The sequence below is a fragment of the Microcebus murinus genome, chromosome 20, assembly GCF_040939455.1.
Source record: "Microcebus murinus isolate Inina chromosome 20, M.murinus_Inina_mat1.0, whole genome shotgun sequence".
NCBI classification, from domain to species: Eukaryota; Metazoa; Chordata; class Mammalia; order Primates; family Cheirogaleidae; genus Microcebus; species Microcebus murinus.
Genome location: NC_134123.1, coordinates 25,038,048 through 25,052,890, shown reverse-complemented (window position 1 = coordinate 25,052,890; position 14,843 = coordinate 25,038,048). Strand labels below are relative to the sequence as shown.

The 14,843-nt window shown below is 51.9% G+C and overlaps 1 protein-coding gene across 3 annotated transcripts in view; it reads right to left on the bottom strand.

Annotated features, from left to right (window-relative positions):
* The window catches only part of ZNRF1 (zinc and ring finger 1), a 104,480-nt gene that overhangs the window by 1,397 nt on the left and 88,240 nt on the right, over window positions 1-14,843 (bottom strand). For all 3 annotated transcript variants that reach the window (XM_012772498.2, XM_012772497.2, XM_012772496.3), the window contains exons 2-4: window positions 13,717-13,812; window positions 2,458-2,563; window positions 822-913 (exon numbers count right to left, since the gene is read on the bottom strand). In XM_012772498.2, the coding sequence (XP_012627952.2) occupies window positions 856-913; window positions 2,458-2,563; window positions 13,717-13,812 (260 nt within the window). In that variant the 3' untranslated portion in view covers window positions 822-855. The remainder of the gene's footprint in view (window positions 1-821; window positions 914-2,457; window positions 2,564-13,716; window positions 13,813-14,843) is intronic.

Below are 14,843 nucleotides of genomic sequence, written 5' to 3'. Positions count from 1 at the left end.
AAGATGTGGTGGAGTCAGGCTTTTGGTTTTCTAGGGGTTTTGTCTACTTGTTTGCCATAATAGAGCAAATGCCAGCCCAGAGCTGGAAGGGAAAGGTAGGCCGGGGGCCAGGAGAGGATGGACAGCAGCAAAGCCAGGTACCCCGGGGAGGAGGAGATGGGATGGCCAAACCGTTTCCACGTGGGCCAACGGGGTGCTCTCCTGGGAGCAGGGCCCCACGGTGGAGTCAGCACCCTGCGCAGAGGGGCAGAGGGGCCGAGCCTGGCCTGGAGGCCTCAGATTCATCTGGAAGCGGGGCAGGAAGAACCAACAGTAAAATGATAGCTGACAACCACTCTGCAGTGGACAATGCACCGTCCCCCGGGCTGTCTGTTTAGTGAGAGCACTGTCCATATGGCGACAGGGAGTGAGATTATTCCCAAGCGGAGACTCCAGGGTGAGTGAGGACGAGGCGGAGCCGGGCACAAACCCAGCGCTCCAGCTCCTTCTCCTGCCCACACACATTCCCAGGGGATCTTCCTGAACTTTCTTCAGGGAGATTCACTCTAGCATTTGGAATACACAGTCTCTCCCTCAACTAATTCTAACTCTTCTGAGCAAGTTCTTCACAATCTTGCATGTGTTAGTTTCTATCTCACATCCTTCCGAAGGAGAATCACTTTCATTTCTAGAAAACTACTAATTGAGGGAAAATCTTTCCCTCTGCTCCTGCTTTCCTCTCGGTGGGGTGTGTAAAGGCAACCCTGCTCTCCCACCTGCAGGCCTCCAGAGTAACTCGACCCCGAACCTTGCACCCAGAGCACCCCCAACCACGGGCTCACCTTTGAGAGGAGTCGGCAAGCAAGCCCAGCAGGGTCAGTCCGCAGGGTGTTCCGGACAAGATCTGTTCACTTCAAACCATGAGTCTATGCAGCTAGGGAGGAGGAGGCAGCAAGGGGAGACCGTGTTACCAGCCGGCCAGACTCCAAAAGGGGCTCTTTCAAACGTCACATTCCTGAGTGTGGGCTTCCTAAATCTCTCCTGAAAGGACCCCGGGGAAAAACAATCATGTCCCCAGACCCCTACTTTTTGAAGAGGAGAACACCAAGACTGATCTTGGCTCAGCTGGAAGCAGCAGTGGAGGGTGAAGGCTCGGTGGACCTGGCGTCGCAGGAAGGGGACAATGCATGGTCCCGTGGGCTGCTGGGTAAGTGGAACCAAGGCCATATGTTCACGGTGCCCAGGAGGCGGCAACAGCCACCAGTGAGAAGGTGAGAGCAGGTGGACTGTGCAGGGCCACCAGTCAGCTATCGCCAAGGCTTGTTGGGCAGAAGCAGGAACAATGGCACAGCAAGACGGTGATGGCTCTAGGCCCTGGGGTCCTGAGAGAGACCCCTCCTGGGTCAAAAGATCAGCCATGGGGCTCCCTCCCAGTGAGTGACCTCAGGAGAGCCCATGCTCTACCAGATCATAGCAGCATCTAGTCCTTCCTGGAGAAGGTGGGGAGGGGTGCTGAGAAAGCAGGCCAGGGAGGAAGCTGACAGCGAGGCCCTGGTCTCTAGTGTTTACAGAAAAGGACTGTCTGCATTAAAGAGGGAACAGAGATTGCCCCAAGACAGCTTCCCAATTTGTAAACCAACATCTGGGCATTTTCAAAGACAGGAACCAGATAGATAATTTGCATAATTCTCCCCCAGGGGCAAAGATTTCCTTTTCTGGGTCTGGTTAGTGCCTTGCTGGACACGGCAAAGATCTGTGCTGGGACCCAGACCAAGAATCTCTCCCAGGCCAACCAAGGGCCTCCTCTGCACCAGCCACATCTCGTGCCGGGCGTGGCTATTGCCCTGTGCACCAGTGGCCCTGAGAGTCAGGCTCGGAAAGGCCAGTGTGTTAGGAAGAAGCCCTGTGCTCAGGGAGCTGGAGAGCAGGTGGTGGCCACAGGCAGCACGAGCGTCTGCCTGCCTTGGGCAAGGGGTGTCTTTCCAGTTGGAAACAGGATGGAGGCTCACGCTGGAGCCTGAGGACAGATCTGGGTCCTGCTACTTGTAGCAGCTCTCAGAGCCCTGGCTTCGAAGGCAGTGGCTTTTCCTGTCTCCCAGCCCTCTGGGGAGTGGGGTGAGTCTGGAGCAGAGCATGGTATGGCCCCTGTGGCACAGATGGACACTCTCACCCTGGGAACAGAGGGGCCCAGGAGGAAGGAAGGAAAGGCTCATGGAGACAGAGGGAGAATGAGCTTTCCAAGGGGATCCTCAGCACCTTCAACCGTCGAGGCTCCCACCACCCAAGCCCCTAAACCAGAGCATAGCTCTGGCAACTCAACTCCGCCCTGCACCTGGGGTGCTCATGCCTTCCTGTCAGCACACGTGGACGCCCGTCCGCAGGCTTCTGCCTCAACCCTACTCAGATCCCGAGGTGGGAGGAGAGTTGGTCCCACAGCCAAAGGGGACAAGATGGCTAGTGATGGGCCAGCCCCTATACCTTTTGTGATAGATGCACAGGCAGGGCAGCCTGGCTATCGTGTCCCCCTGAAGCAGCTCCTCCAGGCAGATCACACACTCACCCGAGTCTTTAGTCAGCACATCATCTGCAAGGGGGACAGGGGACAGTGTGAGGGGGTTAGTCACCAGTGGACAGGTAGCACAAAGTAGACCTGGGCCTAGGAACTAGACTGCTTGGATGCCCCAAACTGTGCCAGGCTCTGTGGGGGGACACAGAAGCCCAAGAGGGACCCTGACCTGACCACCCTCACTGTGGAGACAAGACATGCATACCACAGTTAATTACTCAAAGGCAAAATGGGATTAATCCCCCAACAAGATTAACCAAATGCCTAGGTGGTAGAAGTAAAAGGCTTGGACAGACACAAAGCAGAGGTGGTATGAAGCAAGCTGTTTCCCTTAAGAGACTTTTCCCTAAGCATACACATTTACCAGGTGCATTGATTTCTGGTTTGGAAAATACGGCAGTGGGGAGAGTGCCATGAAGCAAGAATGTGGGGAAGAAACAGCAAATACTCATACACGAATGCCCACAACAGTGCTGTTCGCAATAGCCAAAAGGCAAAAACAACCCGAATGTCCACCAGCTAACGAATGGATAAACAAAATGTGGTACATCCACACAGTGGAATATTAGCCAAGGAAAGGAAGAACTGACACATGCTACAGTGTGGACGAACCTTAAAAATACCATGCTATGTGTAAGAAGCCAGTTCTAAAAGGCCACCTATTGTATGATTCCATTTATATAAAATGTTTGGAATAGACAAAGCTATAGAGATAGAAAGCTGATCAGGGCTTGGGGCAGCGGAAATGGGGAGTGACTGCCTAATGGGGAAGGAGTTTTCTTTTTCCCCCCTTTTTCTGAGACAGAGTCTTGCTTTGTTGCCCAGGCTAGAGTGAGTGCCGTGGCGTCAGCCTCGCTCACAGCAACCTCCAACTCCTGGGCTCAAGGGATCCTCCTGCCTCAGCCTCCCAAGTAGCTGGGACTACAGGCATGCGCCACCATGCCCGGCTAGTTTTTTCTATGTATATTAGTTGGCCAATTAATTTCTTTCTATTTATAGTAGAGACGGGGTCTCGCTCTTGCTCAGGCTGGTTTCCAACTCCTGACCTCGAGCAATCCGGCTGCCTCGGCCTCCCAGAGTGCTAGGATTACAGGCGTGAGCCACCGCGCCCGGCCTCTTTTTCCCCTTTTAAACAACTTTATTTTATTGTGGTAAGGACATTTAACATGCAATCTACCCTCTTAAATTTTTAAGGGTACGATACATATTGTCAATGACAGGCACTATATTGTACAGCAGATGTCTAGAACTTATTCGTCTTGTATAAATGAAATTTTATAGCCATTAATCAGCTATAATCCATTTTCTCCCTCCCCCAGCTCCTGGCAACCACCGGTCCACTCTCTGGTTCTGTGCATTTGACTGTTTCAGCTACTCATATAAGTGGGACCATGCCAGAGGTTTTCTTTCAGGGTGATGAAATGTTTGGAACCACATAAGAGATGGTGGTGGTACAACATTGTGAATGTCCTAAATGCCACTAAATTGTACATTTTTTTTTTGAGACAGAGTCTCGCTTTGTTGCACAGGCTAGAGTGAGTGCCATGGCGTCAGCCTGGCTCATAGCAACCTCAAACTCCTGGGCTCAAGTGATCCTTCTGCCTCAGCCTCCCGAGTAGCTGGGACTACAGGTATGCGCCACCATGCCCGGCTAATTTTTTCTATATATATTAGTTGGCCAATTAATTTCTTTCTATTTATAGTAGAGACAGGGTCTCGCTCTTGCTCAGGCTGGTTTCGAACTCCTGACCTCGAGCAATCCGGCTGCCTCGGCCTCCCAGTGTGCTAGGATTACAGGCGTGAGCCACCACGGCCCGGCCTAAATTGTACACTTTAAAATAGTTGATTTGGTGTTATATAAACGCCAAAAATGATTGATTTTAGTTTATATTTCATCTCAATTTTAAAAAAAGAAAAGACAAGACCCTCTCCCCTTTCCAAAAAGAATGGATGGAAGGAAGCTACTGCCCATGGGGACGCCCAGCAGAGCCACCACTGGAAAAGCCCGAGTAGAATAGGAACAGACATTCTGTGTGCTGACGACTCAGAGTAAATAAGCCACAGTCTCAGGGTGCAAGAAGCTCACAGACTAGTAGAGGAGGCCAAACAAGAAAACCAAGAGGCACAGCATGGTAATTTCTAGGAAGTCTTATGACACACTGGCCCAGGTATGAGGGGTACGGAAGACACCTAATCAGGGTGGGGACTGTTCAGGGAAGGCAATGATGAGCATGGGTGAAGTTGGGTGGGGAGAGGGAGATTCTTGGCACCTGGGAACTGTAGGAAGTTTGTTATGGCAGGTGCAGAGGCACATGGGCCCAGGAGGTTGGTGAGACCAAGTCCCTGAGGACAGACTCGTGTCCTGCTGTGGTGCCTGGGTTTTGTCTGGTTAACCTCGAGGAATTGGAGGCACACCGGATCACATCTCCAGCAGCTATTAGAGCACAGAGTGAGGAATCCACAAGTAGGGAGCCCACTCTGGAGGCCATTACCATGCAAGGCACAGCTGCAATGCATGTGCTGAAGAGGGCAGCTGGGCAAGTGGCAGGCACCTGTCACTAAGAGATGGGATCTAGGAGGACAGGCATGGGAAGGAAGTGACAGATTCCACTGGGTTAGAGGTGTCAACTCGGTGTGCTAATGGAGACCTCCAACATCTGCTGAGGTCTAGATCTGGGGTGTGAAACAGAGACCTGGGTGACAGGCACAGATGTGGAATAAAGAGACTGCCTGGGAAGAAAGTTTAGACCGAAACCCAAAGAAGGCAGAAAACAGCCCCATGTTGATACTAATATTTCAAGGGCAGGTGAAAGAGGTGAAGTGAGCAAAACGTTATGCAGAAGTTCTCAGAACCAGTAGGGAAATATCAAGAGAGTGGGGTTATGGAAGTGAAGAAAGGAGGGCTTGCGGGGGGGTGGGGGTGGGGTCAGTTCCCCACCACTGTTCCTGAACACTGCCCATGACACATACTGAAAGTCTGAGCATTTCCTTTGCGCTTCATAATCTTCCGAGCTACGCAGGGCACACAGAGTTATTCCCACTTGGCCAGTAAGGATACGGAAGCCCAGAGAGGTCACCCACTCTGCCTGGCCAGAGGGCTCTAGAGTGGTGCTGCTGGGACTGGGACCCTCTGCTCATGTGACTTTCCTCATTGCTGTTTGTGTCCCCTGATTATTTTGGTGGAGAGGAAAACATCTGGCGCCCTTCAAATGAGGATTCTTCATGGCCCAGAAGGCTATGATGACTTAAAGCCTCTCACCAGGAACCCCAGGGGAAAAGCATAAAATAGGACCAATAATTTAGTTCCCAGGCACATGAGTTGTAAAAGTCACTCTTCACTTCCTGGCCACCAGGACAACCTGTGGTCATTCTCTCTGCCTGCAACATCTGGCTACCCTAAAAACCCACCTGAAAGGGAAACACAAAGAGGAAACAGAGATGGCACACGGTCTGCTACTGGAGTTTCACCCCAGATTCCGAACATGGCAGAGGCAATCAGCATAACGGGCGTGGTCCCACTGCTTTAGAGCAGTAGGTACCATACATTTTAAACGTTTGCATAGGTACAGAAAAAATTCTGGAGGATACACACACTTTAATAGTGGTGGAGGAAAGGAGAATTAGAAGAAAAATACTTTTATATACTTTTGGATTCTTTAAATGTTTGAACGTGCATTACTTTTGTAAGTAAAAAGCCCAATAAAGAAGCACACTGGTATTTGCATGTTACTCTGAAATGTGTCAGAAGGATAAGAAGGGTTGGTATATGGAGAGACAGGTGACAGAGCACAGTATAATGCACTCTAGATGCTGGGTATATGGGTGCTTACTGAAAAACTTTCCACTTTGCTGTATGTTTAACACTTTTCATAACAGAACATTAGAGAAAAAAATCTCAACAAAGATGGGAGGCAAAATAGCCTAGCTGTGAGAGGGCAGAGCCATCCTGCGGACATCCTTGGACCTTTATTTTCCACTTTCTGTCTTGGGCATCTCGTTCACGACAGCAGTGTTTGGGCTACAACCCATAGTTTCCTTTCAAGTACTCCTCTCCTCACTGAAGGATGCTTTCCTTAGAGCGGGGCAATTATCGATTCCAAAGTAGTTTCCCTTTGCATGTTCCCCTGCTAATTGGTAACTCAGCTGTGAGCCCAAGGGACTAGTTAGAATTCTCTGGGTCCCAAAGAGCTTTCTGTACCAGTCTGTGTCCACTCCAGGAGGGCACACGTGGCCACCCGGAGGTGACAGATTCAGGTGAGGGGAGGTGGGTGTGGAGACAGGCTCAGGGGCTCTCTTCTTTAACAAGACTGGACTTGACTGTCCCCTCTTTTTCGCACTGAACATCACTAGGGAAGGGGAAGGGGCAGGGGCACGAGAGCAACTCTTCTTGTCCCAGGGTGGGAGGCCCACACGCCAAAGGGCTCAGACCTGAGCATAGAAAGGCTAGATACGCAGCCTGTCCTTACCGTGGCAGAGTGGTTTTGTGTGCAGTGCAGATGTGCCCTGCCAGCTGGCCTGGGTCTGCCGCCTGGGTGGGGAGAACTAAAACGTGCAGCTGCCCTGCCAGGCTGGCACGTGGCAGGGAGCACATTTCACTGGGATCAAGAGCCACTGGCTGCCAAAGGCCACCTGGAGATTCCTGGGGATGGGGAGGAGTCAGAGGCTTACACTGTGATAGCATGTAAAGCCAGCAGTGGCCACACACAGCGCAGTGCCCAGGGAGCAGCATTCTTCCAGGCAGAAGGCAGGAGCACAAACCCAGCAAGAGGTCTGAGTGGGCTGAGTAAAACTTCATGTCCCAATCCCTGGGGCTATGGGAACCAGCAGCCCCTAGATGTCCCTGGGGTCCTAGCAGGGAGTAGAACTGGCTGGAGCTGAGGCTTGGCTATCACTGGGTCCCACAAGATGGCCAGACTTATTTGCCAAGAGTCTGCTGCCTGCTGTCAGAGGGACGTCAGGCGGAGGCCTTGCAGCACAGAGCCAAGGACCCTGGGCCCACACAAGGTGAGGCCACAGTGTGATGGATTCATGTGCCCCTTGGCACCCCTAGACCCTCGGAGGAGGGACTCAACAAAGGCTGGTTGATGAGAACACAGGAGCAAAGCTGAACTGTCTGCACTTTGGATTCTACATTTTTCTCACTGCCTCTCAAGTCCCTCCCAAGCTTCCTGATACCAGTGTGCAAAGCCAATCAGTGTCACTGCCCAAGGGGAAGTCTGGAAGTGCCTTCAGCATGGCTGAGGGTGGTGCCAGCGCCTGTCCCTCTAACCGGACCAGGAAACCAAACCAGAATGGCAGGCAAAGCTCTCTGGAGCCAAACGGGAGGTGTGACGCCTGTGACAGGCTGGGGGTGGGAGGGGACAGCATCTTCTGCTGCCTCCCTGGGATCCAGGCATAGCTCTCCTGACAGCTGCTGTTTGTCAAAGAAAAGAAATCTAGAAGGAGGAGAAAAGAGAGCCCTCACTTCTTTGGGCCAGCTATATGTGGGCAACTGCAGACACATCTCAACGGATCTGAGACCCCGTGGAGGCCTTTGGATAAGCACATGCAGCTGCTAAGTGGCCATGACTCCTAAGCCAGGGCTCCTTCTACGTGCCACCGTGCTTCCTTTCCTTAAAAGACCAGGCCATATGGCTGTCTTCCCTTGGGGCTGGGAAACACCACCCATCTCACAGGCAGCTTCCAACCTCTCCCTTTTTGTGAATGTGTGTGTGGGGGCTGAGGTGGGTGGAGGAACCTGGGTGCTCAGAGTGAACAGGCCAGACTGAGAGAGCTGCACACCTGCCCTCCACCACGCCAGGCTCGACTCCCCTGCGGAGAGCGCTGGCAGCACATCCCCTAGGGACCCCAGAGCTGCTGGCGGCACGGAGGGGCGGGGAGGCCCAAACAGCTGCAGACACATCTCTGCGCCTGGCTCGGAGGGAAGGCTGATGTCATGCAGCGCAGAGGGAGGACATACATATCCATCTCCCCTTGTGCCTGGTGGCAGTTAAGGCCCCAGAGAGAAAGAAGGTGGGAGCCAGAGGGAGAACCCCTGCTGAATAACGCAGAGGCACAGGCTCCACCTCCTGGCCTCATTTCCAGCCTAGGTGAGCAAGACTGCCTGCTCTCACAGCCTCTTTGGCGACGGGTGCAGAGCTGCTGGCCCAGTCTGCTGGGGGCAGGTCAGGGCAGTGCCACAAATGCCAGGCCTTGTCGGCTCCCTTCCTGGGAAATCTGGGGTGCTCTGCTCTCCAGGCAAAGGGGAGACCTTGGGCAGAGAGTATACCCTGCCTGCAGACCCCATCCCGACACCCCAGACCTGTGAGGTGCAATCTGATTGTTTTGGCAAGTTGGGATGTGATGAGGATAGTAGGGGAGATGGTCAACAGGCATTTCATATTTATAGAGGCTCCACTCAGCTCCCACACAGTCCCCTCTCTTTTAGCCACCTGTTCCGGTTTCCCCACTTCTGTGAAGCCCCTGTAGACCTCCCTGGCGGTCAGCAGAGCTGGTTAGCAGGGGCTGGAAGCCCTGGGTGAGCAGCTGCCTTCCTCCTCCCCTCCCCCTAGCAGGAGGAGCATCAGGACAGACACTTCTGCAGCCAAACTCCAGCCAGACTGCAGCTACTGCTCCAGCACCTAACAATAGCCCTGGGCTGGGCCCTACATGGGGCTGGGCGAAGTCCCCGGCCAGGACCCGGTTTCCCCAGGCACAGAAAGGGCAGGACTTTCCATCCTGACCACAGGGTCTCTGAGAGCAGAAGACACAGGACAAATAAGCACCTGTTTACACAGGTGTGCTGGCTCAGGGGATTTAAAAGGAGCCAAATTCCCTCTCCTGTAAAAAAAAAAAAAAAAAAAAAAAGCTCATGTGACATTTAGCATTTCAAGAGCCCTGAAGATGAGAAGACAACTGCCTTTGGTAGAAAGGAGGGGGAGGGTGTCTTGACCTAAGAAGCTGTGCATGGGCCTGCGCCCCAGACCAAAGCTGAGGGACAGTCTCCTGAAATGGCACCCACAGCTGCCAAGCTCTCCTTGGTTCTGCTGGCAAATGGACCCGTCCCCACCAGAATGCCCCCGGGCTGAGGACCCCTGGTTGGTCTCAGAACCCCCTAAGCTTCTGGTAGATAGCAGGCCATCTGTATGCCCAGGACTTTGATGCTCTTCTGTTCAGAGCAAACTCAGATTCCCATCTCGAGGCGTGTTCTGCACGCAAGCAACTGGATGTTCAAAATCTGAGTGTGTATTCTCAGGGCAAGAGCCCTAATCTCAGAGCCACAAAGAGAGATGTGGGAAAAGGAGAGCAACGAAAAGGCCCATTCAAGCTGGCCCCTTTTACCCACAAAAATGGGGCTCAAACACCTTCCTCCTCTCTTCTGCCCAGTGTCCCAGGTTCAGAGCTGCTCATGGAAGGCACTCAGGAGGATAAAGGTTTAATATCCGGTGCTTTGAAGCCCACCACCCTTCCCTGCCCCTCCAGCAGGGAATCAGCACATTCACAAGCTCCACCCCTTCCCAGGCCAGGCGCTTGCCCCTGGAGCACCAGGCTTGGTCTTGGTCTTCAAATTTCTCCTGAGCGCTGGGTGAACCAGTTAAACGAGTCTCGCCTTTCCTAAGTTGTTGTGTTTTTTAAGTCTGGCAGGCAGCTACTGGAGGCCTTCCAACCTGCCGCTCAGGCCAACCCTCATAATAAGAAAAATACTACTCTCTATCTGCCTCATTTAGGAGGTTCCTAAGTTTTCCTTCGGTGGTTAACTAAATTTCATCTTATATAACCACCATAAATTTTCTAAAAATTTCCCCAACTGGTGCCAAAAACTGCAGAAGTGTGTGTGAGACAGGGGAAGTCTCCAGGGGAGTGACCAGGAGTTCTAGCGAATCTTCACACAACAACAGAACTTCTCTCTCCACGCTCTAAGAAAGCCTCACCTTGCTCCCTTTCCAGAAAGATTCTAAGAGCTCATCTCTCATAGACTGTTTAAGTATCTCCACATTGTTTTTGTAATTAGAAAAGGTAATGTGAAGCAGGTGAGGTTGGGATGATGAGACATCATGGGCAAGCCTGTTACTGACACAAACAGAATAAACTCAGAGCTTCCGACTTGGGAGCTTTGGCCCACACCCCACAAAAGGCTTGTGCTTTATCTGAGCGAGAGCAGGCCCTAGTTATGCACTGGGGAATTCCACTCCACGTACAGCCCTGGGGGCAAAAGCTTTCCTCTTAGTTGGAAGGTTTAGGTGTCTTCAGAAAAGACAAAGACTGAACATGCCAACAAAGCCTCCTTTTCACATTAAAAGTGTCCAGGGAAGGGCCAGCTGCTGTTTCTGAAGCACCTTCATCACCTTAAGAAAAGTCTACTGGGAGGACTGGAGACAACTGGCCTCTCTCTGTCTCTGGTGCTAAAGGACTGGCTTTTGCAGAAACTAGGGCTTCAGTTTACAGCCTTTCGTTTCCACGCAGAGACACATGCACACACACACAGACATACACACCCCTTGAGGACGTGGCCTCAAGGACAAGTGGAAAACTAGGACTAGCGCAGGAAGAGCAGCGGCTATGCCTCAGGCTGGCTGGCCGGCCAACCTCCTCTTCGTCTCAGGGGACCGAGACTGCCAGTGAGTTTCTGTAGGTAATCTGTGCCAGGGTGGGACTGCCAGGCCTGGTCTCCCTGAGGTAGCTGGTGGGGAAGAGATGGAAGAGATGGATGGGTAGCACCAAGCACTCAAGTGCTGACATGGAGGAGGACAGGGACACCTGGGGGCGTCCCAGGCAGTTTTCCGGCAGAGCTGGAGCCCCTCACCTTCCCCGTTCTCCACAAGGGTGTGTGGGTAACTCCTCACTCACTGGCCACAGGAGCACTCTGTCCCCTGCAGCTGCTCTTGGAAAGTTCTCCCTCATGACTCCAAGAGCCAGGTTCTCGCAGGCCGAGGCCCCTCTGAGGCGTCTTTGTGTTCTTACTACAGCAAAGGCAGTGTCTACAGAGAACCCTCCCCAGCAACCCACAGGACAAAAAGAGGTCTTCATGAGGTCTCCACACATGTGGGAAAGAACTGAATACGGTTTTTGAGGCTGTGATTGGGGAGGGCCACGAAACACAGGGAAGGCTCCTTTCCCATCATGGTCCCAAGCAGAGATGGCTAATGGGGACAAAGCTGAGCTTGAGCATCTCAACACAATGCACACGTGACGACAGATTCAGGCACACAGTGGCAGTCAGACCAGGGGAAGAGGAAGGCTGTCCACTGTGGAGGAAAGGGGCTTCCCAGATACCAGGTAGGATATAAAACGGAAGGAAATGCAGGGGGCAGGGACAGAGCCATAACCTGTCCTGCGCTGGTCCTTCGACCTGAGCAAAGGTTAACAGGCTGCATGTAGCTGAGACAAGTAGATAACGTGCCTGCTTGCATCCAGAATCTTCTGGCTGAGCAAGTAATTAAGAGATAGGAGAAGGCTCTGGGACCATGAGCCCTGCCTAGGCTAATGTTGTCGGGGGGAAGAGCCCTTGAACCCATTTGGCAGAGAGGAGGCTGCACGTGGGAAGCCCAAGGACATCTGTGAGAAGAGTCTCCCCAGGAAGTGGTCATCATCAGGACCCAGGTTAAACGATCCTGTCCTCAGACTCTTGGAAATCCCAGCACTCTTTTTCTAAGAACCCTGCTGTGACTTTCATCTGAGAAGGCAGGCCCGGCCCAGGGTTGCAGGCACCCCTGCTCAGATCTACTGCCTGTTCTCACAGAAGACACAATCCTCTGATGAACATGGTTTGGAGACCAAACCGAACAGTAAGAATGGAAAATCAGAGAATCACCAGCAGCATGGGCTGAGTAGCACTGAGGAGAAGTCAGTCTATTCCGAAAAATTGCAAAGAGAAACCTCTGGACTGTCTCGCATCCTTTGTGGCAGCTGTAATTTCCTAAGCATCGACCCCATGCCAGGCTCTGTTCTAAAGGGTTTTACCTGTAATATCTTACTCAGCTCTGACAATCCTATGAGCCAAGTATTGTTAGCCACATTTCATGGACCAGAAAATCAAGGCTCTGCTCAGCCGAGCAACTTGTCCAAGATTATAGTCAGTGAGTGGTAGAGGGAGACTGAAACTCTGCTTAGCTGGACTCCAAACTTCTTAACCACAGAACACCAGGGAGATGTTGACACTCATTTTGTCACCAGAGATGCCATGTTACAGTGACTTGGGAGTTACGGAATCCTCTGCCCCTGAGGCCCTATCACCTGTGGTATTTATTGCTGGGCTCTGAAGCAGCCTCCAAGGTAGGAGGCAACGCTTTGGTGGAGCAGTGAGGCAGCCTGTCACCAGTTTTCTCTTTCTTTTTTTTTGAGACAGAGTCTTGCTCTGTTGCCCTGGTTAGAGTGCAGTAGCATCATTGATAGCTCATTACAACTTCAAATTCCTGGGCTCAAGTGATCCTCCTGCCTCAGTCTCCTAAGTAGCTGGGACTACAGGCATGTGCCACCTCGCCTGGCTAATTTGTTCTATTTTTTTTTTTTTTTTAGTAGAGACAGAGTCTTGCTTTTGCTCAGGCTGGTCTCGAACTCCTGAGCTCAAGTGATCCTCCCACCTTGGCTTCCCAGAGTGCTAGTATTACAGCTGTGAGCCACCGCACCCAGCTTCTGTCAGCACTCAAAATCCCTAAAAAGTGTCTTGGTATTGTACTCACTCTCTCAAGCTCTCTACTGTGGACGGCCACAGGGCATTCTCAGGTGTTTGCCTGAGTTTAAAAGTGATGAGGGGATGGCCAGACTTCCCAGTGATCTGTGCGTGTCACCAGCACACAGACTCCTTTCCCCAAGGAGAGATGGTACACTCTCTGGCCCCTCTGCTGTTGGAGTGACTCCAGCTGTCTCGGGGCCAACCATAGTCTGGGGGATGGGTGAAAGAACAGCTGAATCTCCCAACCCAAGTGCACGGAAGGAGGGTGCCAAAGGGCAGAGGACAAATGGAGCAACCGGAGAGCCTCCCCAGGTTGTGGACCTGACCCCTGGGCCCTCCCCTTCCTTGTCCCTCTTCCTCTCCAACCTGAGCAGCAAAGTTCTCTGGAATAGTCTGGCTCCTTACCACCTGAGGAACCATTCCTGCTGGAGCCAGGGTAGAAAAGCTACACAGAGCCACCCTCCACTGGAGGCTCCTCGACCAGTGCTCAGCGGGCTGGTGAGGCAGGCCAAGCCCTTACCGTTGTAGGAGAGGCGAGGTTTGCTCAGACACATTATAAAGTGCATTTCCATCTCATCAGAAGCCACGGACTTGGAGCAAATGGGGCACTTGAAACCTGCAAGAGAGGAGAACAGGATGAAATGTCTTCTCCAAATCCAGTTTACCCATAATACATGGGTACATTCTCAACTAACTGCAGCCACGTGGGGCTAGAGTCAACGTGGAGGATGACAATCTGGACACACCCTAGACCTGAGTTCTCCTTCGTTAAGTCATTTGAGATTTTGCCTTTTTATTACAGCTGTTGACTCCCAGCTCTCACGAGGGCTCTCCCTGTCACATAACTCTTGCTAACATTTAACAGAGGTCACTGACAACTGATTTGAGTTTTATTTTCTTTCAGACTTTCTCAAGGGGGTCTAGTGGACAGTGGGGACAGGGAAGCACCAAATGAAGATGGCTGAAGAATCAACTTTTGCCTAATAGTCTCCCATCCTTCTGCCTCATGGCCTTTAAACCACGTGGCTGGGCCACCTGCAGAGGAAACCCTGTAGCTACCAGCACCTCCATCCCTCACCCGGAGCACCCTTTGCCTCCCTCGTGGCCCAGGCAGCTGTCCTTTGAGAAGTGTGTGAGCTGCAGGTGGGCCTTCCTGAGTGCTCCCGAATGCTACGCCAGCCCTGGCCAAATGCCAATAGCTGAGAACAACAGCTATTTCATGGTGCCAGGTGAATACAGGGTATTGTGATCCTGCCATTTTATTCCCAAGGAAGTGTGGACTGTTTATAAACTCAAGAGTTTCAAATGATACAGAATTATATCTCTACTGGAAAATTTTGGTTGAGAATCTTCTGAGTTGAACCCCATTAAGCAAACCTAGTCCCTTCATCTATTTTTTTCATACAACACAGATGAACTATTTTCCGTTTTTTTCCATTTTATTTTCATTGAAATCATTTTCAAATGGATCAAAACTTTTCCATATAAATTCTACTAAAAAGATCTGTGCGTGTCACCAGCACACAGACTCCTTTCCCCAAGGAGAGATGGTACACTCTCTGGCCCCTCTGCTGTTGGAGTGAAATCTCCAGCCATTGAAATCTCATTTATCTGTCTGCCTTGAACTGTAGGTATCATAGCTACTCT